This window comes from Myotis yumanensis, unplaced genomic scaffold, assembly GCF_028538775.1.
Source record: "Myotis yumanensis isolate MYYU_CA2020_CCGP unplaced genomic scaffold, mMyoYum1.0.hap1 SCAF_17, whole genome shotgun sequence".
NCBI lineage: Eukaryota > Metazoa > Chordata > Mammalia > Chiroptera > Vespertilionidae > Myotis > Myotis yumanensis.
The window spans coordinates 26,241,716-26,266,854 of NW_027223768.1; the positions used below are offsets into that span (position 1 = coordinate 26,241,716).

The window sequence follows — 25,139 nt, forward strand, 5'->3', positions numbered from 1 at the left end:
TTTAAAGGGAGCGTAATTGCGTGGCCTTTTGGAAACATTTTGTGGTTTTTGTCTTAAGGAATATGCTCATGGCACCCAACCCTCTTCAGAAACACCAGTTCTGTAAAACTCCCATGGAAGCCAAACTTCAGCTGTGACTTGGTTAGCGCTCCGCCTTCAGGGTTCCTTTTACAGATGGCAGACTCTGAGAAGGCATTTCAGTTGGCCTCTCCATGGTCAAGGAAGAGCTAAAAAGGGAAACTTTCTAGTCATTTTCCTTTCAGCTCTGACAATCCATGCATTTCTGGAAAATTTTAGATATGCCCCCAAACCTGAAATAAGCAGTATCTTTTTATAAGTGATTTAAGAATATTTGCAGTCCACATTGTATTGTAAATTGAATGTTTTAATGTACTATTTCCCTTCCGAAACATGCACTTATTTTAGTAAGGCCCAGAGTGTTTGGAGATCAAAGAGGACTGTCCCACGATAAGCCTGTTGAGATCGCTGCCCTTGCCGGGGAAGAGGTGACCCTCCCCTGTGAAGTGAAGAGCTCGCCCCCACCCATAATCACCTGGGCCAAAGAAAGCCAGCTCATCTCACCATTCTCTCCAAGGTAGGAGACCTGGGATGAATTTCAACCCATGGTAACAGTCTCAGGGTAGAGGGTTGTACCTAGTCCTCTTTTCAGTTGTTTCAAAAAACAACTTGCGTTTGAGGTTAGTCACATGTACATTTGAGCCTGTAGAAACTAGATATGCCTTCTAGATCATTCTTTAGTATCGGAAACGGTAACACTCAGCTATAACATAATTTTTCACAGGTGCATCTGACAAGGTGGTTATTAAAACGGAGCCTATTTGTACAGAGATTCATGGTGGCACAAAGTGCATATTACACGTAGATTCCATGAATCCCACCGGAGAATAAAACACAGTAGATACTCTGATGTCTAGGATTTGATTTTTATTGGATGGTTTTGTAAAAATCTTGTTGACTAAACCCTTGTACAAATAAAGGCCCACGGAGACAATATATTTGATAAGCCAAGTGACATGGGAAGCAGAATGCCAGAGCCTTTAAGAGCACAACCTTTGTTCCATGCAGATGTTAAATTTACCTCTGCCTCTTAAAGCCTGCCTGCGACTTTTGGCAGTTTGTCCACTGGATCTCTGTGCCTCAGATTTCTTGTTTGTAAAATGTGGATAATACTTCCCTGAAGGATTATATAAGATAATATATATTACACACTCCTTGTCTCTAGTTCTAAAAAGATGATAGCAATTACTATTTTAATTCAATATTATGCCAAAAGTTACTGGTGGTAAAAGAATTATAGCCTTTAGCTGTTGTCTGTTACACTTATTGATGCATAGTTACGAAAATATAAATTCATGCTACAGTAGATACGCTTCCACTCATGAGAGAAAAGATAATTAAGGAGAACTTTGCATAATTTTACTATTTCTTTGAAAAAATGTTTGCTTTGAATAGTTTCTAATAAAAGAAATACTCTTATAGATAAAGTTGAAGTTTCATTGTTCCCTCCTTATTCTCTTCTTTCTTCCCCGGGTAATTACTGCCATAGACTTGGTGTGCATCCTACACATGCATAGTATAGAACAGAACATTGTTTTCTGTGTTTAATTTTTATTTTATTTTAGAGTGACAGGCAGAGAGAGAGAGAGAGAGAGAGAGAGAGAGAAACAGACATAGATGTGAGAGAGAAATACTGATTGGTTGCCACCCACAAATGCCCTATCCAGGGATGTGACCCACAACCTGGGTATGTGCCCTGACCAGGAATCAAACCTCCACCTTCTGGTGTTCAGGATGGCACTCACACTCTAACCACTGAGCAACACTGGCCAGGGCCTGTGTTTTACATGTTGTTTTGAGTGTTTTTAATTTGCCATTGTAACATATTACATATTATTATATTAATAATATTATTATTTTAATGTTGACCCATTTTTATACATATAGATTTAGTTTATGTAACTTAACTAACATATATATGTATATATTCTACATTTTGTATATACATTGCCCTATTTATGGACATGCATGTTCTTGTTTGCTTTCCATTTCTTTCCTTTTTTCTTTTTCTTTTTTATTTTGATTTTACAAACAAGACTTTTCAGTGGTTATCTTTTTATACGTCTCTCTATATACCTATGCATGAGTTTCTTTAAGACCTGTACCTAGCCCTACAATTTCCAGCCAGAAGGAATTCCTGTTTTCAGCTTTGTAGACATTGCTGAATTGCTCTCCAAAGGGGTAGTACTGGTTAGCTCTCCCACCAATAGGATCTAGGTGTACCTGTTTCCACATTATAATCAATGCATGATGTTGACTGACTTAAACATTTTTGCCAGTCAGATGGCTGTACAATGATATCTTGCCTCTGTCTTAGTTTCATGGGACTGTCTTCCAAGGAGCCCAGAATGCTTCCACTTGCTGGTTAGCCATTTGTGTTATCTAAGAATTGCCTCTTTAAACATCCTGCATAGTTTTCGGTGACTTGCCTTTTTCTTGTTGAATGTGCAAATTGGGCCTTTGTTCTTAATAACATTCCTTTGTTTATTGTCTCTGTTTTTTTAGTACAATTAATAGAATAAAGTTTTTAGTGCAGTTAATATAATAAAGTTTTTATATGTGGGTGTGGTTCACCCAACTACATTATGGCTCTATAGGAGGGATATATTCAATATATATTCAAGAATTACACATGTAGCTACTTTTGCCTTGATTTTAGCACACTAAAATTTTAAATAACTTTGTAGAAAAAGAATAAAGTATTCAAAATATATCAATTTACTAAAATATACACTTGCTTTGTATACCTGCAGCTTGATAAACCAGAGATGTACAGTTACTTGATGATTTCAGACCATTAGGTTAGGTTTAAAAGAAAAATAAAACTGATTTTGTATTTGCAAGAGCATCATACAGACTACACAAGATAATTATGCATGTAAGCTGACTTTTAAGGTACATAAAAAGGCATTATAGCTGGGAAAACAGTTTCAAAACCTGCTTGCAGAGTAGTAATTCCACAGTGCATAGGGGGCTATTTAAATTCTTGCGTTCTGTAGTCAACTGTGTGGTTTCTTTCTTTTAGACACACGTTCCTCCCTTCTGGCTCAATGAAGATCACAGAGGCCCGCGTTTCAGACAGTGGGATGTACCTCTGTGTGGCCACAAACATTGCTGGGAACGTGACTCAGTCCGTTAAATTAAGTGTTCACGGTGAGTTCTGAAATGAAGGCGTAGATATCGGTGCACTGGCCTCAGGGAGCTCCATCTTCCTAGTTTCTTTGATAGATAACCTCCAAATTGTACATAGAGTAATTAGAGAAAATTTTTCTAAAATCTGAGGTGTGATTTTCTTTCATTGACTCTGAAAAGTGTATCTGCCATCTGTAAACAACTCCCCTCTTTCCCTCAAATGAACAATATTACATTTTTGGATCTCAGTCGTATTAGATGTCTACAGTGACTTTTGACTATTTTTGTTGTGCAGTAATAAAAACGTGTCCAGACTGGTGGCTTTTTGAAGTGAAGGTGAGTTCTCAAGGGAGAATTTAATAGTAGTTAAATGGTCATTTCCACTATTCAAAGGGCTCAGCAACTGAGAACATTCTGCTTCCTAGATTTTTTAACTACTTTAAAACTAATTAGCCTGCTTTATTCCCTCAATTTATCATAGTCTGTTCAGTTATTCATTCAACCAATGCATACTTAGCGTGTACATAAGCCAAGCCAGGCCTTGTGTAGGTGCTGGGTATTTAAATAGGAGAAATTTTCTCAGATAGTATTGACTTGATTTCACTCCCAGATTAATTACTACAATAGTATCCTATTGGTCCTGGGATTTGAAATCCGATGAGAGTTCTCCATTTACTAGTCCTAGCGCACTAGGCATATTACCTTACCTCTCTTGTCTTTAGTTTTCTCCTTCATGAAATAATGGCAATAATATTATCAAACTTAAAGGATTCTTGTTAGTAACAACCTGTAGAAAGTCTTGGTTAAATATTAAGTTTAAAAGAAAGGACAGATGAGTGTTTTTAGGGGAATAAGGTATATAAATCCTGATTATATCCTTATGAGTCTCTTTGATTCTATAGCACATACTTCATGTATGTGGAACCCAATAATACATACCAGTGCTTTGGTAAGTTATCTCATTTAAATTTCTACAGGAGGGTAGGTAAAGAGAAATAATAGAGACTTTATCTTGATTTTCTTCTCTGAAATTAGCAGAGGCCTTTATGAGAACCTTGTCTTACTGTCTGGCTAAAGCTTCCACAAAGAGAACAAAAATTAAGAATGTTTAGAGAGAAATGCTTTTTGTTTTAGTCTCTTATATTATAGAAATTATCTCGATCGCCTTGTAATAGGGTTTTAAACCTCAAGTCATTTACAGATTAAAGGAAACCTAACATTTTTAAGTGCTTGCTTTTCCTCAAGTTTCGAGCAAGGCGTTATACATTATTATGTCCCATAGTCCTTGCAGGGAACTGTTGTGGGGGAGGTTATTTTGCCTGGCTTAGCAAACAAACAGGCCTCGGGAAACGGACCAACTGGCCCTAGAGCACAGAGTTAGTAAGTGGCCTGGGCCTGGGTCCACATCCCAGGGTTATTCCCGTTTGTCATCCTGCCTCTTGGTAAGGAGCTCTCATTCAAAGTGAGAAAAGGAAGGGGATTTTTAAAAATTGAATTATGGACGCTCACTTGTTGTTTCCAGTTCCTCCAAAGATACAGCGTGGCCCTAAACTTCTGAAAGTCCAAGTTGGCCAAAGAGCGGACATTCCGTGCAATGCTCAGGGGACGCCTCTTCCTGTAATCACCTGGTTTAAAGGTGGAAGCGCCGTGCTGGTTGATGGAGTCCAGCATGTTAGCCATCCAGGTGGAATGTTAAGCATCAGCCAAGCCATGCTCTCAGATGCCGGAGCATACACATGTGTTGCTGCTAACATAGCCGGCAGCGATGAAACAGAGATAACACTCCACGTCCAAGGTGATTTGTGGCATAGGGAGATAAATGTATGGTGGGGGTTGGGAGTGGGAGAAAATGGCTGGAGACTATATGCAAAATATATAGTCCTGGATAGTCTTGGGTCACTTTCAGAAGATTCCTGTATAAGACTCTTTACTCAGCTTTGAAAGGAGAACCATCCTAGAAAGAAATGAAATCCTGCTATTACTAAACCGGCCTCCATATTTGTATGTTTACCTTTGAAAATGAAATTGCCATGAATGATATAGATGATGGCATCAATCCCAGATCACTGCCCCACTCACTGTCTCTGGTTTGGGAAAAATTTTGGCAGAGAGTTGGAGTAGGATTTTGCCTGATAGTGGTACGGTGCACTCAATATTGATCCCTAGGAAATCTAGTTCCACGGTTCGCTATAATGATATTGGCCTTGTTGAGAGGGATTAATTGTTCCTTCAAGCTACAAATATTTATCTAGCTCCTAACAAGTGTCTGTCCTGATTTTGGCAGTGAGGAGAAAGTCATGACAAAGGCAAAGCACCTGCTTTTATGAGCTGTTCCACTGTGAATAGGCAGAGAGCAAGCAAACAAATAAATAAAAATATGGATCATATACTAATAAGTGCTGGGTGGAAAATTAAAATAGGGTGATGCTTCTAGCAATTGACTATGTTAGGTTGGATTGTTAGTTAGGACTCCTGTGAGGAGGTGATATTTAGGGTGAGAACTTATTGACTCTAAGGAACCAGCCATGTGGAAATCAGGGAGAAGAACATTCCTGGTCCGGGAGAATACCAACGCAAAGGCAAGAAGGAAAGATAAGTAGGTATCGAACTCAGCATGGTACTTTTGTCCAAGTCTGAGATAATACATTTATTTTTCTAATAGAACCACCTACACTGGAAGATCTGGAACCTCCATATAACACCCCATTCCAAGAAAGAGTGGCCAATCAGCGCATTGCATTCCCATGTCCTGCAAAAGGTGTGTAATACCCAGACATATGGTCATTGGCATAAGGTCATATTGTTCCTTCTACACTGAGCCCACATCAATTCATAAAATCCCACTTGAGAGTTCTTGTTATAATAGCTGGGCATAATAGAAACTAATCCCTCTTTCAAATAACAGCTATTTGAATAGGTGTTTTTTCTTCAATGAAAAGACCTTCTGCTCCTTCAAACTTGCCTCATCTAGTATGTCTTCCATATAGTTCATGCTCTTTCCCATTACTTCTCATCTCTATTCTATCAGGCTTATTTAAAATGTGAATTATAAAGCATCATTTTATTACATCACTTATGCAGTCTATTTGGTTGGGCAGTCTTCGTGTTTATTCCTTTGATAGTATCTTATTTTTCCTCTTCCTTTATTTTTAACCAAAAACTTCTCATATATCTAGACTATTTGATTAATATAGTTTTTCCCAGTGAGCACCATGATTCACAAGAAAATGCTTTTTTTTATTACTGTCATCTGAATGTCTTGATAAAATTAACTTTGATCAAACACTACACTAGAGATCATAGGTCTCTTAAGACTAATCAGGAATTAGAGGTACCCATGCCAGGGGAAATTATCTTGAAAGTAGCATATACATTAGGGTGCAAATTATTTCCTCCTAGTATACTGGATCTTTAATAATGATTTCTAATTTTGTTGTAAAATATAACAAGGCTTTAATTCCTTTTTTAGGTACTCCCAAACCAACCATCAAATGGTTACGGAATGGTAGAGAGCTGACAGGCAGAGAGCCCGGTATTTCTGTCTTGGACGAAGGCACAGTGTTGGTTATTGCTTCTGTTACACCCTATGACAATGGGGAGTACATCTGTGTAGTAGTCAATGAAGCTGGGACCACAGAAAAAAAATATAACCTCAAAGTCCATGGTAAATACAGATTAAAATGCTAAAATCACAAAATTGAATATGTGACATTTGAAAATTATTATATATAAGTTATTCTCTCAGTGCAGTATTATGTAATGTGAATAGAAATGTTATCAAACAAAACTGGTGATCTGATTGTATTTATTGATGGATTTGATTAAAACTTCGTATAATTTTTTTTATTGTGACTTTAATATTTTTTTAAATTTTTATTGAATTTATTGGTGTGACATTGGTTAATAAAATAATATCAGTTTCAGGTGTATAACTCTATAATACATCATCTGTATATTGTATTGTGCATTTACCACCCCAAGTCAAGTCTCCTTCCATCACCATTTATCTCCCTTTACCCTCTTCTACCTTCCCCCACCCCCCTTTCCCTCTAATAATCACCACACTGTTGTCTGTGTTTATGAGTTTGTTTTTTTATTTGTTTAATCTCTTCACCTATAGCATTCAAAATTCAAATGGTAGAAAAATATATAGTCAAAAGTGTCATGACTAGGAGCTGAGTCATCTACTAATCTTCCCTAGGGCCAAAGAAAGTCATTAGCTTTATATTTATGTGTGTGTATCTTCCCAGAGATATTTATACATATGTAAAGAAATATATATACATTTTTATCCTCATTTTATTTTTTTATTTTTTTTAAAATATATTTTATTGATTTCTTACAGAGAGGAAGGGAGAGGGATAGAGAGTTAGAAACATCAATGAGAGAGAAACATCGATCAGCTGCCTCCTGCACATCTCCCACTGGGGATGTGTCTGCAACCCAGGTACATGCCCTTGACCGGAATCGAACCTGGGACCTTTCAGTCCGCAGGCCGACGCTCTATCCACTGAGCCAAACCGGTTTCAGCATATCCTCATTTTATTTTAATTTAATTTTTGGTTAATCCTCACCTGAGGATATTTTTCCCATCAATTTCTAGAAAGAATGGAAGGGAGGAAAGGGAGGAGAGAGAGAGAGAGACAGAGACAGAGACAGAGACAGAGACAGACAGAGAGAGACAGACAGAGAGAGACAGAGAGACAGACAGACAGACATTGATTGGCTGCCCTGACTGGGGCCAAGAAATGATCCCACAACCTAGTTACGTGCCCTTGACCTGGAATTGAACCCCAGAACCTTCTGTGCACAGGCCAACACTCTAACCACTGAACACACTGGTAGGGCTATCCTCATTTTATTTATTTTTATGTATTTATATTTTAAATATATTTTTATTGATTTCAGAGAGGGTGGAGGGAAAGAGATAGAAACATCAATAATGAGAGAGAATCATTGATCGGCTGCCTCCTGCACGCCCCCTACTGGGTATCGAGCCCACAGCCCGGGCATGTGCCCTTGACCGGAATCAAACCTGGGACCCTTCAGTCCACAGACCAACGCTCTATCCATTGAGCCAAAACGGCTAGGGCTATCCTCATTTTATATCCATTACTCTGCACCTAGTCTATATTGCTAAAACAGTCTATCTTTGGGATTATTCAAAATTCCTAACCCTTATTTATACCTACACTTTATGGCTATGCCATTATTTACTTAACCTTCCTTTATTGATGAACATTTAGATTACCAGTTTTTTGCTATTGTAAGTAACACTTCAATGAAAATCTTGTACTTTTATCATTTTGTCAAAGCTGTGTACCTTTTAAAATTTGGTGGATATTGGCTTCCATAGACCCTGGGCAATATTTACTTATGTCAGGAAAGTAATGAGGCCCACGTGACTTAATTAAGACCCTAGTCATTTGTATTTTAAGTGATTTGTAGAATAAACTGGTTCTCCCTTCAATTTATCCTGAAGCGTATCCTCAGTTCAAAACTCTGAAAAAGAAAATTTCAATAAGGAATACTTATAAATATATTGGTCAAGACTTTTCATTTTCTATTAAGGCATGTTCTTGAAATATGACCAGCTGGTTTTAAAGCACAAATCTGATAGAATTTGCTTACTAATGGCCTGAGCAAAGAAACTTTATAATATTTATTATAAGGGTAACTAGCCATGACTCCTCTCTTTTTGCAGTTCCTCCAGTAATTAAAGATAAAGAACAAGTAACAAATGTGTCCGTGTTGGTCAATCAGCTGACCAATCTCTTCTGTGAAGTTGAAGGAACTCCCTCCCCCATCATTATGTGGTACAAAGATGATGTCCAGGTAAATGGAGACATCCACATATTCACCATTTCTTGCCTCTGAAAGACATCATTCAGATGTGACTTTCTTCTTAATAAATAGTACGGAAACTTTACTTGAATTTTTGGTTATGCATTCTAATTGGGATTGGAAATAACACCGAGCATTTTGGCCCTTAAAGGTGACTGAAAGCAGCACTATTCAGATTGTGAACAACGGGAAGATATTAAAGCTCTTCAAAGCCACTCCGAAGGATGCGGGAAGATACTCCTGCAAAGCCATTAATGTTGCAGGCTCCTCTCAGAAGTACTTTAACATCGATGTGCTAGGTAAGGAAAAACATTCTTTTAAAAACACTACAAATCAGATGCATTTCTTACATATGACAGAGTTGACTGAAAGAGTAAAGAGAAAAATAAATTGATAGGATAAGTACCTTCATATCACTCTATCATTATTTTGTCGTTAATATTTGTTGAACAGAACCATATTGTATGGAGATTTAAAAGGTATTATTATTTATCATATAGAGACATCTATAGGTTTTTGGTACCATCTTATACATAAAATCGTTAGTAACAACACTTGTCAATTTCTCCAGTTAGGTGGGCAGGAAATTCTCTGGATAGTAACTGTGTAGGATGAGGCAGAGTAAGTACCATTCATGCTGTCGACATCTCCTGAAGCTACTAAGTTGTACTTGAACTTGGATGGTAGAAAATGCACCTTCCCCTGCCTTCTAATTAATTTTTTGTAACTAAATCACCTCAGTTCTGATTCTAGTTAATGGGGGATAATTCTACGAACAGGTAATAACCGTAATAAATTGGGTTAGAAAACATTTTTATTTTTTAACAGTGATCATAAATTTAGAATTTTATAATTTAGTGTGTGAAATCATATTTGCCAATTTGAGTTTACATAGTGATGACTTCCTCTCTTCTCAATATTTTTTTTATATATATTTTATTGATTTTTTACAGAGAGGAAGGGAGAGGAATAGAGAGTTAGAAACATCGATGAGAGAGAAACATTGATCAGCTGCCTCCCGCACACCCGCCACTGGGGATGTGCCCGCAACCAAGGTACATGCCCTTGACTTGAATTGAACCCGGGACCCCTCAGTCCGCAGGCCGATGCTCTATCCACTGAGCCAAACCGGTGCTGGCTCTTCTCAATATTTTGCTCACCAAAATGGGTATATGATTTATAAGTCTGTGGTGGAGGAAGGAATGATACTGCATTAAAATTACCATACAAAACTGTTATAATATGAAATTAATCTCTCTCATTAAACTTCTCAAAGCCTTAAGTACTTTGCATTTCCTGTACCAACATTCCCATTATTATATTTAAGTATAGGCTGTAAAATCTAAGTAATCTTTTCTGTCATTAGTCCTGTTGGCATCATTTCTCTTGACACACTCATTTGCTTTGAATTTTGTCTGGGCTGAGGACTCCCACATTTTTATCTCCAGCTCAGACTTCTCTGACATGGTGAACTGAGTGGTCTCAATGAATGCCTGTTCTGGTCACCTATGGTGATTCCTATCATAGTGACCAGTACCTCCACCCATCCACTCGCTTCTGCCAGAACCTCGTATTCCTTCCTACTTCCATCTCCCCTACTCCTTAAACCTACATCCTCTTAAGTCTATTTCCTAATCCCATGTTAAATTATTTACTCCTTTCTACTTCCACTGTAAAGATATCATTTATAAGCTGCGTTAATACCATATAATAACCTCTGAACTCTCCCCGTCATCCACTCTTTGCCACGGGAATCTACTCTTTTTGCAACAGCCAGCATGGCTGATCGTACCCTCCCCTACTGACACCCTCTAACAGCTGGAGATGAAACCCTTCATTTCAATGAAGATGAAGAACCAGACACCTTAGCATGATGTGAAGGGAGAAGATTCAAAGGTCAGGAAAGTGTATAGGAACTCTTCAATATGTTTGATAATTCCAAGAATAAAAACTAACAGAGCCAACACTATACTCAGATCCAGTTTTAGTGTAGGATCCCTGTAAAAGAGACAGGGGTGATATATTTTAAGCAGGACTATAGTGTGATATGTAGAATTTGAACACTCATTATAAGATTGACAGTGGTTATGTCATTCATTAAAATGTATAGCAGTAGTAAATTGTATGAGCTTCACTACTCATATTCTAAACTTCTTTTGTACATGGGTTTAATACTCCTCAAAAGGAGCAAAATGAGTTTTGTACTACCAAGAATTGTCCTGCTATCAAATCTTTCATGAATGTATTCCTATACTTGAATTTAACATTTGGTTCCATAGATGTTATATGAAAAAAGATTATTCTGTGATATGTTTAACAGTAAGATCTTGTTGAAATACTGTAGAAATCATTGATTATCTGATCTCCTTCCCCCTACTCTTTTTGCAAAGTTATGGATTTTCATGATAATATGTATTTGTTCAAGTCCCACCCACCATAATAGGTGCCAACTCCGCCAATGAAGTCTCAGTTGTCCTCAGCCATGACACCAGCCTTGAATGCCAGGTCAAGGGCACTCCCTTCCCAGTGATTGACTGGTTCAAAGATGGCAAGTGAGTATCTTTTCTGTATTTATTACAAGGGTATTTATAGGAAATCGATGTGTAAATGCATATGGATTTTCTCTTAATTATTTTACCTCGTGGACTATTATTGAATGAGCATGACAGAAGACAATATTGCTCAAAAAGTGGTCTCAAAACCTTACAATAACTTTCGTTCTTATGAATTACAAGGCTTTTTATAACTGCTGGGGATTTTATTTTAGAAACATATGAAACGCAAGTTTATTATACACGAAATAGTCTGTCCACAGGATAAGAATTTTTAAAAAATAAAAAATGTAACATCCAAATGCAGAAGTGATTTTGCTTTGATATGGGAATTGTTTGAATTACTTAAAAAGAAAATGTGTTGCCCTGGCCAGTGTGCCTCAATGGCTAGAGTGCCAATCTGAGCATCCAGGGGTCACAGGTTCAATTCCTGGTCAAGGGCACATACCTGGGTTGCAGGTTCGATCCCTGTCGCTGGTCAGGGTATGCAGGAGGCAACCAATGGATGTATCTCTCTCACATATCTCTCTCTCTCTCTCTCTCTCTCTCTCTCTCTTTCTCTTTCTCTCTCTCTCTCTCTCTCTCTCTCTCTCTCTCTCTCTCTCTCTCTCTTTCTCCTTTTCTCGTTACCTCCCTCCCTCTGTCTCTCCCTTCCACTCTATCTAAAAAGCAATGGAAATATACTTGGATGAGGATTAACAAAGAAAAAAGAAGGAAAAAGAAAAGGAAAATGTGTTTACTACAGCAAGATAGGAATACTTAATCTAGTTCTCTATACAGGCAAAAAGGAACAGCCACAGAAGAGCAGTCAGATGTTTCTTAGACTTCAAGTTCAAGGTCTGCTGAGGTTTGCCCACACTGATATAACTGCATGATTTATATTGTTTGTGAGAGTTCATTTCTCATGGCATGGTCACAATTCATGTGTTAGAGTAGTTCCTCAGAGCAGGTGTCTAAGACTAAGCAGCCAAGAGTAAAACTTTGCAGTGTAAATAAAGGACTGTATGCAAACTTTTTAAAGATCAGTAAGCCAAACAACAGCATAGAAAAATGTACGGAGGGTATGAACAGGCAATTAAAAATATATTAAGTAGGTAATAAATGTATTAGAAGATGCTCACCCTCAATAATTTGGAGAATGTACACAAAAATCATACGACTTTATTGTTCACAAGCCAGGCAAAAATAAAAAAGTAAAATTTGAAAAATATCATGTATTTGCTAGAGAATGGGAAATTTGGATATAGTATTCTGCTGGGGAAAATGTGAACTGGTACAATGAAAGGTACTACTTGTTTATTAATATAGCAATGCTTATAATTATGTATCATGTGGTTAAGACACTGGTACTATTAAGATTTGAATGCTCTAGCCTGATGGGTGTGGCTCGGTGGTGGAGCATCGAACAATGAACCAGGAGGTCACAGTTCAATTCCTGGTCAGGGCACATGCCCAGGTTTTGGGCTCCATCCCCATTGGGGGGCATGCAGGAGGCAGCTGATCAATGATTCTCTCTCATCATTGGTGTTTCTATCTCTCGCTCTCCCTTCCTCTCTCTGAAATCAATAAAAAAAAAATGTTTTTAAAAAAGAAAAGATTTGAATGCTCCTATGCTGTCATGGAGCAATTACACCTTCAACATCTAGAGCAGGAAGCCGTCATGGTGTTCAAAGGACGGCCTTTGCATGTAGAGTTTCTCCTTTGATGATAATATCTCGATGATATTCCCTGCAAAGCTGTGATGGCAGAAAAGCAAAAACTACCTAAAGCACCACCTTAGGAAAATGCATAGATAACTCACAACACGGTCATATTAGGAAGCACTGTGCAGCAGTTAAAAAGAGTAAGAGCAAACTCTACGTACCAAAATGATCTCCATAGCTATTGTTGAGTGAAAAGTAGAACAAGAACACAATGCTATTTATGTACAAAAACGTTAGATTACCTTGGAAATACATTTATGGGTGAAAATATTTAGGAAAACGTGGGAGAATACAAACCAAACTGATAATGGTGGGAGGTCTAGAGAGAAGACTCACATTAGGGGTAATAAACCAAGAAGCCCTTTCCTTATTATAATTCTTACATTTTTTACTTCTTTAAATTATCATGTTACTTGCATAATTAACAATTAGTAAAAGTTTTAAAGTTACTTAAATTTGAATAACTGTATCAAGTATTCACTTCCTTAAACAGTTAAAATGCATTAAACTAAGGTACTTTGTTCTCTTAGCTTTTGAGAACTTTATAAAAATGTCATGCAAGAAGTAGTAAAGGATGCTAGCAAAGAAATGAAATGTGTTTCCATTTAATCTTATAGTCTGACTAGTGGCTTATTAATAGAGCAATGCTTCTAATTAGGTATCATGTGGTTAAGTCACTGCAACTTTTTAAAAACTAGCTGTGAGTATTCCTAAAAATAAGATCAACGGATTTTAAAGAGATGACTCTTGGGATATCATAGACTTTAATAACCATAATGTTTGAGTATTAAGTAAAGCTGTTGCCAGTTGTATAAAGTGAGCATTTAATAGTCAGTAAATGGCTCGGTAGCAGAAAAAGACTTCCTAGACAACTATATATGAGCTGCTTTTGTCATAAATATCTTTCAGTATTTATGATTAACAAACCATTCATATTTACTGTAATATCTGCTTTTTAGAAAAGTTGGCCTGGTCATTGCCTTCAGTAAGTAATAACCATTTTTTCTATTGTGAATACTTTTCCAGATAGTGATATAGTGATAAGGTTCAAAAATAATATTGCTTGGCCTGAAGCTCCTATACTCTTGGTTTTTCTTTTCTAAATGCTGGTAGAAATATTGGCTGTGCAAACCCAAAATAAAAAGATAAAAAAATTTAAAAAATCAGAACAACCAGAAGAAGAAAAAGAGGAAGGGATGAATGACCGAAGCAGATAATGATGCTGCCAGTTTTCTATTAATATTACTCAACACTTTAAGTTCAAAAGGAAGAAACTCTTCATCTTAAAGTGATAATTATCTCACTTGCATTAGTGGAGTCGTTTAATAATTCCATTCTTCTCAGTAGGAGTACCAAGCGCATCATTTTTTTTTTTTTTTAGATTTATACTAAAAAATTCAACTTTGATTTTTAACCTCCTATGACAATGATTTTTGTTGCGATTAAGAAGAGAGGAAATACAGGAAAATAAAAATGGACTCATGGAATAAAATTTTATTTTTTTCTAGGCCTTTATTTTTAGGAGATCCTAATATTGAACTTCTAGACAGAGGACAAGTTTTGCATTTAAAGAACGCGCGAAGAAGCGACAAGGGGCGCTACCAGTGCACTGTGTCCAATGCAGCTGGCAAGCAAGCCAAGGATATAAAACTGACAGTCCATAGTAAGCGTGACTTTCCTATGCTTTTTATTGGTATCAGTTCTCAGTATGAATTGAAAAGCAGGGTTCACTCTAATATTAACTGTTCTTTTTTTTCAGACTGAATAATTTAGAATGCTACTTTAGAATAAACAGTCTGTCTTTATGTGTTTTAGGCTAGAATGTTGCATCCAATTTTAATGCATTTTATCAATAAGGATGGACTTTTTTCATGCGGTTTAGTGGTTTTTATATGATCTCACTTAAGAGATCACGGATTTCCTAATTGATTGGTATATACGTAGACCAATTGTTTACATCCTTAAAGGGACATATTAAAAAGGCACAGTGCATTTTAATGTGCAGTGTGTTTATAACCTTTATCTTTAACAGCCTTCCACAAACGGAAGGACAGGTCTCAGAAAAAGTATACATAAATTTGATTGAAACCGGAAGTGGCATTTATTTGGCAAATTTAAGCAATAGATGGATGTTATACTGTTCTACTGTCAACTGGAAATGTTCTTTGAGTTATTTTTCTCAATTTCACAAATACAGTCTTTTTAAGTATAAATGCTATTCCTTTGTAAAACATTTATGGAGGATAGGCAGTTGTTTGAACCCGTGTTTTTGGTTTCATTGATGTATCATCTAATTAGGCTACCCAGCTGATTTAGAAAGTCTTCATCATTTGCATTTGCATCAAGGCCTGACAGACATTGCTGAAACTGAAATTTGAGCTCAGAAAATATATCCACTGCAAATTTGCAGCAGAATCGAGTGCATGGGAAATGTATTAAGCAGCTGACCATACTTGTGATTCAAACAACAGAATGACTAACACAGTATAAATTTTGCACTTAAATGCTATTTTTTGTCTGCTAATTTGGGGTTGAATTCATTTAAAAAATTATCAAGCTTATAGCCAAACTCATTTCCAAAATCTTCCAGTATTCAGTAATCATATTTGAAGACAATTCTTCACATTCAGAAAAAAATTTAGTTTTAAGTTCAAAAAATTATAATGTAACTTTACCACCATTAAGAAATTAAACTACTATATTGTAGGAAAAGTGATTTTATATACCTTCTACTTCTGAAAAAAAAAATGAAACTGCTGATGTTTAAATTCAGAAGAGCCAATAAAATATACCTTGAACACTAATATGTTCAATAACATATTAATATTTTGCACAAAGTGTTTGCTAATAAATAATATAAGCAATAAAGATAGACTTTTGATGCCTTATATTTTAATAAGCTTTGTAAATTTGTCTTAGTCTTTTTTAGCCTCACCCATATTTTTACCACCATCAGTGTGTTTTTAATTTTTGTTTTGTTTTCTTTTACCATCAGTTTTAACACATTTTAGCAGATTTCCCGTCAGATTATAATGGATTTATGTTTTTTCAACTTCTTTGGAAACATTTTTGTTTGTAATTTTTATACAGAGTATTCATCACTTTCTTCAGAGTTAGCATTGAGTCCTCAAACAAACAAACAAAAAAACCCTAAGTAATGTCATTAACACCTGTCAATTTGTCAAATCCAAGTATAATAGGTCTCGCCATAAGTTATGTATGAGAAAAATTTGTGTATGTGAATGTCTTTCACTGTGAACTAGTTCTAGGAATGGTTACCAGAAAACATTGAGGTACTCTGCTCAGCAGTCAGGTCTTGTTTTCTAATATCGTCTCCACCAAAAGGAACCAAGGCTTCTTGGAGAAATGATTAATTCCAGGACAGGGGCAGGAATATACAAGCAGCCGGGAGCATGTAGTGGGACCAGAAAGTTCAAAAGTACTAAAGTAATAAAATAACATGGGTATGTCAAAGGGACATAGGAGCCAACTGGAATAGCTTCCAATGGACAAAACTGGAACAATTCAAACAACAAAACAAATAATATAGTATTAGATTATAACCCAAGATATAAATTAAGTTTTGGGGAGTCCATATTGATATAAATATGATTGGATAAATTGAAGAGGAGTGACAAATCTCCCATATAGAAGATTCCAAATAAATTATATAGGTATTCCCCTCTCAAGGACGTAGAACGTAACTTTACCCCATCGGTATGAGCTGGGGAGAGCGATTCCTTTCCAAAGACAAAGGGGAAAGGGAGCGACTCCACACTTGAAGAAACCTAGCAAAAAACTGCCTTGACCAGGTTGTCAAAATAGCATCATCGAGGATAAGTGTGCTAGCAGCAGGTACCCTTGATTGAGAAAGTGCTTTACCTCTGTCATCTTTCTCCCAAAGACCATAATCCTAGTCTAAGCATAAGAAAAACATTCCACAACACATCCTATTCTAAAATAAAATAATGCGAAGGCACTCAGCGCAGGCACATGCCATTTGGTTTCTCTTAAATCGTTGCAATTGTAGCACAATCCTGGAATGACCGCGTTCAGAATATGCAGCAGTTTCGAGCCACTTGAGTTGTTTTTCCGACAGCAGAGTCCTCATGTGGTGTGAGAAGCCAGGCATGCGGTTGCTGAGTTATGGAAGAGACACATGTAGCCAATTAGATGAGTAAAGTCCAGTGAATGAAGTCTTGGCAGGTCCAAGAAAAAGTAAGAAGCAAAAGTTAAAGACTCCACAGTGATCACCAGTAGCTGGTTCTGAAAGTACTTAGACCAGGGGTCCTCAAACTTTTTAAACAGGGGGCCAGTTCACTGTCCCTCAGACCGTTGGAGGGCCAGACTATAGTTTTAAAAAAAAACTATGAACAAATTCCTATGCACACTGCGCATATCTTATTTTGAAGTAAAAACAAAACAAAACGGGAACAGATACAATATTTGTATTTGCATGTGGCCCGCGGGCCGTAGTTTGAGGACCCCTGACTTAGACCTTTAGTATTTCTTGGGGGCAGGGCATGCAGTTGTACCACACCTGACGATTTTGCTCCCTTGGCCCGATTTGAAACCTATTTCTATCTACTTTAAGTGGCGTTTCATTTTGTTTTGCTTTGGTAAATGTAACGTTCTTAGACTGTAATGTCTATTGGACTTAAATGAACCCCTGAAACGAAAGCTGTGACGTTCTGCTTTATCCGAAACCCAGAAGGAGGGTGATAAAAATGGACAAAACAGGCAAGTCATTATCAGCAGATAAATCGCAGGCTTCCTCATTGTCTTTAATGTGTATTTGCTTTGAGTGCATCATTTAAACACCTATCACATTTAAGATTTTATGCAGATGCTAAAGCCTAGAAACCTTGTTTCTGCTCCGAAATCCTTTGTAGTTCCACCCAGTATTAAAGGAGGGAATGTCACCACAGAAATATCAGCGTTGATCAACAGCGTAATTAAGCTGGAGTGTGAAACACGCGGACTTCCGATGCCAGCTGTCACGTGGTATAAGGACGGCCAGCCGATCATATCCAGTTCGCAAGCACTTTATATTGATAAAGGACAGTTTCTTCATATCCCTCGAGCACAGGTCTCTGATTCAGCAACGTACATGTGTCATGTCAGCAATGTTGCTGGAACTGCTGAAAAATCGTTCCACGTGGACGTTTATGGTAAGGAACATATATGTGCTTTAATCATCTCTCTTTCCACCTCTGCCTTCTAATATGCCAACTTCCAGTTCATTCACTAATAAGGTCCTGGTGGATTTGATCATTTTCAATATGCATGGGTAGGAGTTAGAAGAGTTTGTCCCATGATTTGGAAAAAATGTTTTTAAAAGTTACCGTTAGCAGGAACTGGTCCATTCATTTGGCCAACCATTTGGCCGTGGCACTAAGGGCTTCCAGACCATTTGACTTTTATGCAGAAGGTAAAGGCATTATTAGGACTAAAAGCATTCTCTTCTATCTGCCCTTCAGAAGCCAGACATGGTAATATCCCACAAATATTTAAAATAGCTGTAGATCGGCTGAACCAAGAAATTCTTTCCTCAACAGCCTAAGCCGGGGATGAATGGTAGGAGTTCTATTTCGTTGGGACTCAAAGAATTGTTTGAAATATTACTTTTTTCTCACAGTTCCTCCAATGATTGAAGGTGACTTGGCTGTACCTCTCAATAAGCAAGTGGTTGTTACCCATTCACTGACACTGGAGTGCAAAGCTGCCGGCAACCCTCCGCCAGTTCTCACCTGGTTAAAAGACGGTGTCCCCGTGAAAGCCAGTGACAATATCCGCATAGAAGCTGGTGGGAAGACGCTAGAAATCACGAGTGCCCTGGAAGTCGATCGGGGGCAGTATGTGTGTGTGGCGACCAGTGTGGCAGGAGAAAAGGAGATCAAATATGACGTTGATGTCTTAGGTACATAAGGATGTCACTATCTGGATTCTCAGATTCATAGCCATACCTGACTAGTTTATTAAAGCTTTTTCTTTTTGCCCTGCCGGTGTGGCTCAGAGGTTGAGCATCGACCTATGAACCAGAAGGTCACAGTTCAATTCCCAGTCAGGACACATGCTCGCTCTGGTTGTGGGCTCGATTCCTAGTAGTGCAAGAGGCAGCTGATCAATGGTTCTCTCTCATCATTGATGTTTCTATCTTTTTCTCCTTCTCCCTTCCTCTCTGAAATCAATAGAAATGTATTAAAGTTGGTTTTGGTGTGGTTTATTTTTTTTTTTGTGGGGGGGGGGATCATGCATTAAATAAAATAATCGAGAATAAAATAATCTGCAGTAATAAAATAATTTAATTTTCTGTTCAACTCTGGACTGCACATTACTGAGTGTTGGATTTGTCACTAGAGTCCCACTATCCAAAAGCCACATAAAGCTTCCACTGGTTTTGATAGAATCCTTTGCGTTTGTAAGTGCATAGGTGCCTTTTACATCTGGGACCACATCTGCCTGCAGGAAGGGAGAGCATGGCCTTCCGGGCCGAGCACCGTGATGGACAGCAGGAAGCTTAGTCTCTGGGTCTCGGAAGTCATCTTGCCACCCTGAGTCTTACTTCTTGTAAATTGAAGGCTTTTGAATAGAGGCCCGGTTTTTGAGGTTCCCTCCTTTTATTCTTATGAAAATAAGCAACATAAAATATGAGTCAACTTTATATTCAGATGGTATCAGTACCACCATAGTGCTCGATGAATTGCGAAAAATCCACAATATGTCAAAAGTACATTCACTGACCCAGGCAAGTGTGTATTGTAAAATGTATTTAACATTTCAAATCCCCTTTGTGTACCAGTTACTGCGATACTTACCAACTTAGTGTTGCTTAAGGTGATGCTGTATTTTTTTCTTGTATACATTTCACTGCATGTTACATCTCTGCTGTTTTCTAGTGCCGCCGGCTATAGAAGGAGGAGATGAAACATCTTACTTCATAGTGATGGTTAATAACTTGTTGGAGCTAGACTGTCAAGTGACAGGCTCTCCCCCACCAACTATCATGTAAGGGTTTTGGTATGTCTATTAAATACCTCCCACTTTTTTATTTGAGTGTTTCAGAGCTATCTTGAAAGAGGTCCTGTGTAGCTAAAAAGTGGTTGTATAAAATTACGTTCTTTATATTCCTCTTTTAATAGACACACACTATATACAAGGCGACTTTTAATTGATACTCACAGGGTCTTTAAATCTGCTCAATTAGAGGCATTCCTTTTATGCTCTTAGAAATTACATCTCCAGTTTATAGAAACAGACTATTAAGCAGTCTGTTAACTCTTCCTGGGACCCTGAAATGTTTAATGAACAACTAAGTAGAAAGAAATGTACCAGACATATTAGGGAAATAGTTAACGTGCATATATGTTTACTTATTCTATTTTTTCATTCCTTCATTCACAAAGCATTTCTTGAATATTTATCTTTCATTTCCGAAGTGCTATAGGAAATTTAATTAAGGAACAGTCAACTAAGGGAATAAATATGTTCACCTATGATTATAAAACTATATGGAAAGTGATAACTCATAAGAAATGAAAAAATATAATGCTATATAATTTCAGGGTTTTATTTTACAGATGTTTTAGGATTGTGTTCATTTCACTAGTTAATATTATTTAAACATTTAAAGTGAATAATATTTAGGGGCATTTACCTCGTTTTGTAACCTAACATTAATAGATGAATGAAGAACTCAAGACATGGTTATTGGGATCCAACAATATGCCAACCTCTGTGTTAGCCTGGGTTTCTTTTTTTCCTTTCCCCATTTACAGTTTATTTTATAAAGTAAGAAAATAGGAAATTAGGCAAATGCATAATCAAAAATTTACATATTTATGTGTATAAAATATATAAATATAGTTTCTGTATATATATATATATATATATATATATACACACACACAGACACACACACACACACACATATATATGAATGTATATGCATATATGAAGATATATATATTCCAGGGACTTAATCATTTAAATACATATCCATACTTCTTTTTGCCTTGTTTCTATAGGTGGCTGAAGGATGGCCAGCTAATTGATGAAAGGGATGGATTCAAGATTTTACTGAATGGACGCAAACTGGTCATTGCCCAGGCCCAAGTGTCAGATACAGGCCTTTATCGGTGCGTGGCAACCAACACTGCTGGAGACGACAGGAAGGAATTTGAAGTGACTGTTCATGGTAGGCTGAAGAAGGGACAAGAGCATTTCATTTAAAATTAATCTTGCATTGTTTCATTAGCTAATTCACATTGTAGCTCTGGATAAATCTTGAGGTGTGGAGAATAACGTAAAGAATGTGAATTTGCGCCCTGGCCAGTGTGGCTCAGTTGGTTGGGCGTTGTCCCTGCACTGAAAGGTTGCTGATTCGATTCCTGGTCAGGGCACATGCCCAGGTTGCAGGCTCGATCCCCAGTAGGGAGTGTGCAGGAGGCAGCCCATCAATGTTTTGCTCTCATGTTGATGTTTTCCCTCCTTCTCCCTTCCTCTCTCTCAAAAAATCAATAAAATAAAATAAAAAGTGAATTTGACCTGGCTGGGGTTCTCAGTTGGTTGGAGCCATCCTGTATACCCCCAAAAGGTTGCAGATTCAATCCCAGGTTGGGGCTCATACGGGAGGCAACTAATCGATGTTTCTCTGTCACATTGATTGTCTGTGTCTCTCCCCCCCCCCCCTTCCTCTTTCTCTAAAATTAATGAAAACATATCCCTGGGTGAGGATGAAAAAAAAGGGAATTTGAATTTAAAAATGGTCGATTTTAAGTCACTTTATTAACACATTTACCCAAGAGATACCATGTGAATGCATAGAGAGAGAACTGAAATGTTTGGATATTCTGCATAGAATGCCAGGTCTGTGGAATGATCCTAAGTAAGATAAAAGAGGGAGGCAGAAAATTCCACATCAGAGGGTTATGTCAGCCTTGAAGGGTTTCGCCAAAACAGGAGGGAGTGTGAATAGAGTCATTTCCAGAAATGGAGGCTGAGGGTGTTATGCAGGATCCGGGGCATCTAAGTGCATTCACAAAACTGGCACGTGAGTGTGAAAACCATTACTGCAGCGACAGAAGCAACTTTCTGGCAGGTTATTATGTGTCTCACTTGCCAGCAGAGCCTGGGAAGGAGGGACTGGAACGCGAGGCCGGGGAGCCATTTGGAAGTCATCGCAGAGGTTTCTGTGAATGTCAAGTTCATTTCCCCCTCTCCATCCAGACGCTTTTTTCCTGTCTTTTCAGTCCCGTGATGGAATACAGCGATCCCGTTTCACAGTCTCAGTTCCAATTCCTGAGTGAGGGAAGCTGGCAGGGCCAGCTGAAAGCAAGTGGCCATCCTGGGTTCAGTCAGCTTGCTGGGGGCAGGGTCACCCACTATAAATATGCATGCTGGTTTAAAGAAGGAGCTGTCGAGAAGGGGAGGGTCATAATAAAGAGGGAAAACGCACCCAAAGGTGTAAGTTAAACATACATGTGGATTGCTGTTGCTGCAAATATAGTGTACTCATTCTTTTGAGAAGTAGGGTTTTATAATTAAGAAATAAGTACTCGCTAAAGTATAAATTAAGTGCATGGGGTAAAATTATTTCATGTTTTGTTTACATTTTTACAGTTTCTGGTTTCATTTTGCCTACAGATTTTTAAGTGTCTGACCCCACTGATTATGGTTTTTTGTTTCCTTCCTTCCTCCCTCCATCCCTCCCTTCTTCTCTCTCTATCCCTCCCTCCCTTCTATTCTACTTTCTTCCTCTTTTGAATCTAGTTCCTCCAACAATCAAATCCTCAGGCCTTTCTGAGAGAGCTGTAGTGAAATACAAGCCTATCACCTTACAGTGCATAGCCAATGGCATTCCCAATCCATCCCTTACGTGGTTAAAAGATGGCCAGCCTGTGAGCACTGCCCAAGGAAACTTCAAAGTAAGTAGAAATATTAGTGAGCCCCAAATGAGAAAGCTACACAGATCTCCCCTGAGTAGCACATACTTCTTTCCCAATTGTAGATTTTCCTGTCGTACGGATTTTGCCGAACATTTATTGAAACAATATGTGTTTTCCTTAGCATTTTTAAGAGCATTTCACTTAATATTTTCATATGAAGAATGGAATTAATTAAAAACTAATAACTTGAACAGTCATATTCGTTTTTAATTTATTAGTTGGTACTTTTATTATTTTGATTGATGACTATCTTAACTATTGAAAAATTGGTGTTTTATGAATGAATAGTGTTCATCAATACTGCATATCCCCAATATGTTCACCATAAACTAAGGTTAAGGTAAAGACACATCTATATGGACCTAACTGAAAAATATATTTTAACCAGTGTTATAAGCTTCAAGAGGGCAGAGATTATATAGCTGGTATATAACTATCTCAGTACATGTTTGTTAAGCATATAGATAGATGATAGATAGATACATAGATTCCAAATCTAGATAATTTAAATGATGCATTTAAAATCCAGATTAATTCCTTTTTATCAATAAAGCTTGATTTAACGAACAAAAATAAAATAAAATAAAATCCAGATTAATACATATTGCTACTAGGTTCAAGTTATTTGATTAATGTGTGTATTTACTTGGCTTGTAATATGTTTTCAATAGGGAGGAATGTGCTGAGTTCTCTTCTCAGTACAATAGGTGGATATCTGATCATTTATTGTTCCTATTCCCAATCCAACGTAAGGAATCTCATACTTTGGCTAGTGAAAGATTTAGCATGTAGCCTTCAAACATAGTGCAAGTAAACAACTGTTTACTGGAAATAGACATTTATCACATAATCATACAAAAGTATAATTGCACAAGTGTAAAGAGTAATTTTAAGAGAAAATACAGCAAAGTATGACAACAGATAATGAAAAAAGCCTTTAAGCATGCGAGTGATTTATGGAGAAAGCCTGTGAGCAGAGATCTGAAGAATACGTAGGAGTTCAATGGGTGAATTAGTGGAAGAGAACTAGTAGGTTAATTCAGAGAAGGTGTACATAGGCAAGCAATTTAAAGTAAAGGAGAGGATGACAGCTCTTAAAGACCTGAAAGCAGCCAGTGGAGTAGGAACAGAGAGCAAGAATGAATGGTATTAGGGGAGACCAGAGAGAGTAGGTAGGAGGTATTTAAGGAATATTAATGATTTTATTTTTACTGCAGAGCAATGGGAGATCTTTGAAAGGTTTTATGAGAGGAGAGACATGATCAGGGTTGCATTTTAAGTAGTTACCCAGGCTCCTTTTGGAGAATGAATTGAAGGATCAAGAGTAGATATGTGGAAATCAATTAGGATTTATTTGTGTGGGAGAGAGAGAAGATAGAAATTTGGACTCACATACTGACCATAGAAATGAGGATAGGTGGTTAGATTTGAGAGTTATTTATTGTTTATATTATTAGGGCTCAGTGATAGATTGCTTATGAAAAGTGAGGAGAGGGAAGTATCAAGGGAAACTGAGGAATCTAACCTACACAAATGCATAGATTATCATGACACTCAGTGACATGGGAGACTGGAGGAGACGAGTGTGCGGGGCGGGGTGAGAGGGTGGGGGGGCAGGAGGACGGGGGTGGAGAGGGACCTGTGATTTGAGTTTTAGACTTTGGGGGTTGAGTTGACTTTGAAACAAACTAGTGAAAATGTCAAGTAGACCATTGAATATGTGTTCCTGGAGCTCGAAGGAGAGCTCTGGCTGGAGATGCCGACCTTAGCTGATATTTGAAACCATGGTCACAGTTGATTTGATCCAAGGGAAGAATAAAGGGTAAGAAATATGAGAAAGAACTGACTGAGTTCAGAGTCCTAAGAAATCATGGCATTTAAAG

The 25,139-nt window shown here is 37.5% G+C and overlaps 1 protein-coding gene across 1 annotated transcript in view; it reads left to right on the plus strand.

Annotated features, from left to right (window-relative positions):
- Positions 1-25,139, plus strand: part of LOC138995373 (hemicentin-1-like) — an 86,664-nt gene that overhangs the window by 24,180 nt on the left and 37,345 nt on the right. Inside the window, exons 9-22 of the mRNA XM_070395738.1 lie at positions 427-595; positions 3,104-3,231; positions 4,733-5,005; positions 5,873-5,968; positions 6,680-6,874; positions 8,915-9,045; positions 9,206-9,353; positions 11,480-11,606; positions 14,818-14,972; positions 18,202-18,480; positions 18,948-19,229; positions 20,209-20,317; positions 21,337-21,506; positions 23,081-23,235. Coding sequence (XP_070251839.1) covers positions 427-595; positions 3,104-3,231; positions 4,733-5,005; positions 5,873-5,968; positions 6,680-6,874; positions 8,915-9,045; positions 9,206-9,353; positions 11,480-11,606; positions 14,818-14,972; positions 18,202-18,480; positions 18,948-19,229; positions 20,209-20,317; positions 21,337-21,506; positions 23,081-23,235 — 2,417 coding nt within the window. The remainder of the gene's footprint in view (positions 1-426; positions 596-3,103; positions 3,232-4,732; positions 5,006-5,872; positions 5,969-6,679; positions 6,875-8,914; positions 9,046-9,205; positions 9,354-11,479; positions 11,607-14,817; positions 14,973-18,201; positions 18,481-18,947; positions 19,230-20,208; positions 20,318-21,336; positions 21,507-23,080; positions 23,236-25,139) is intronic.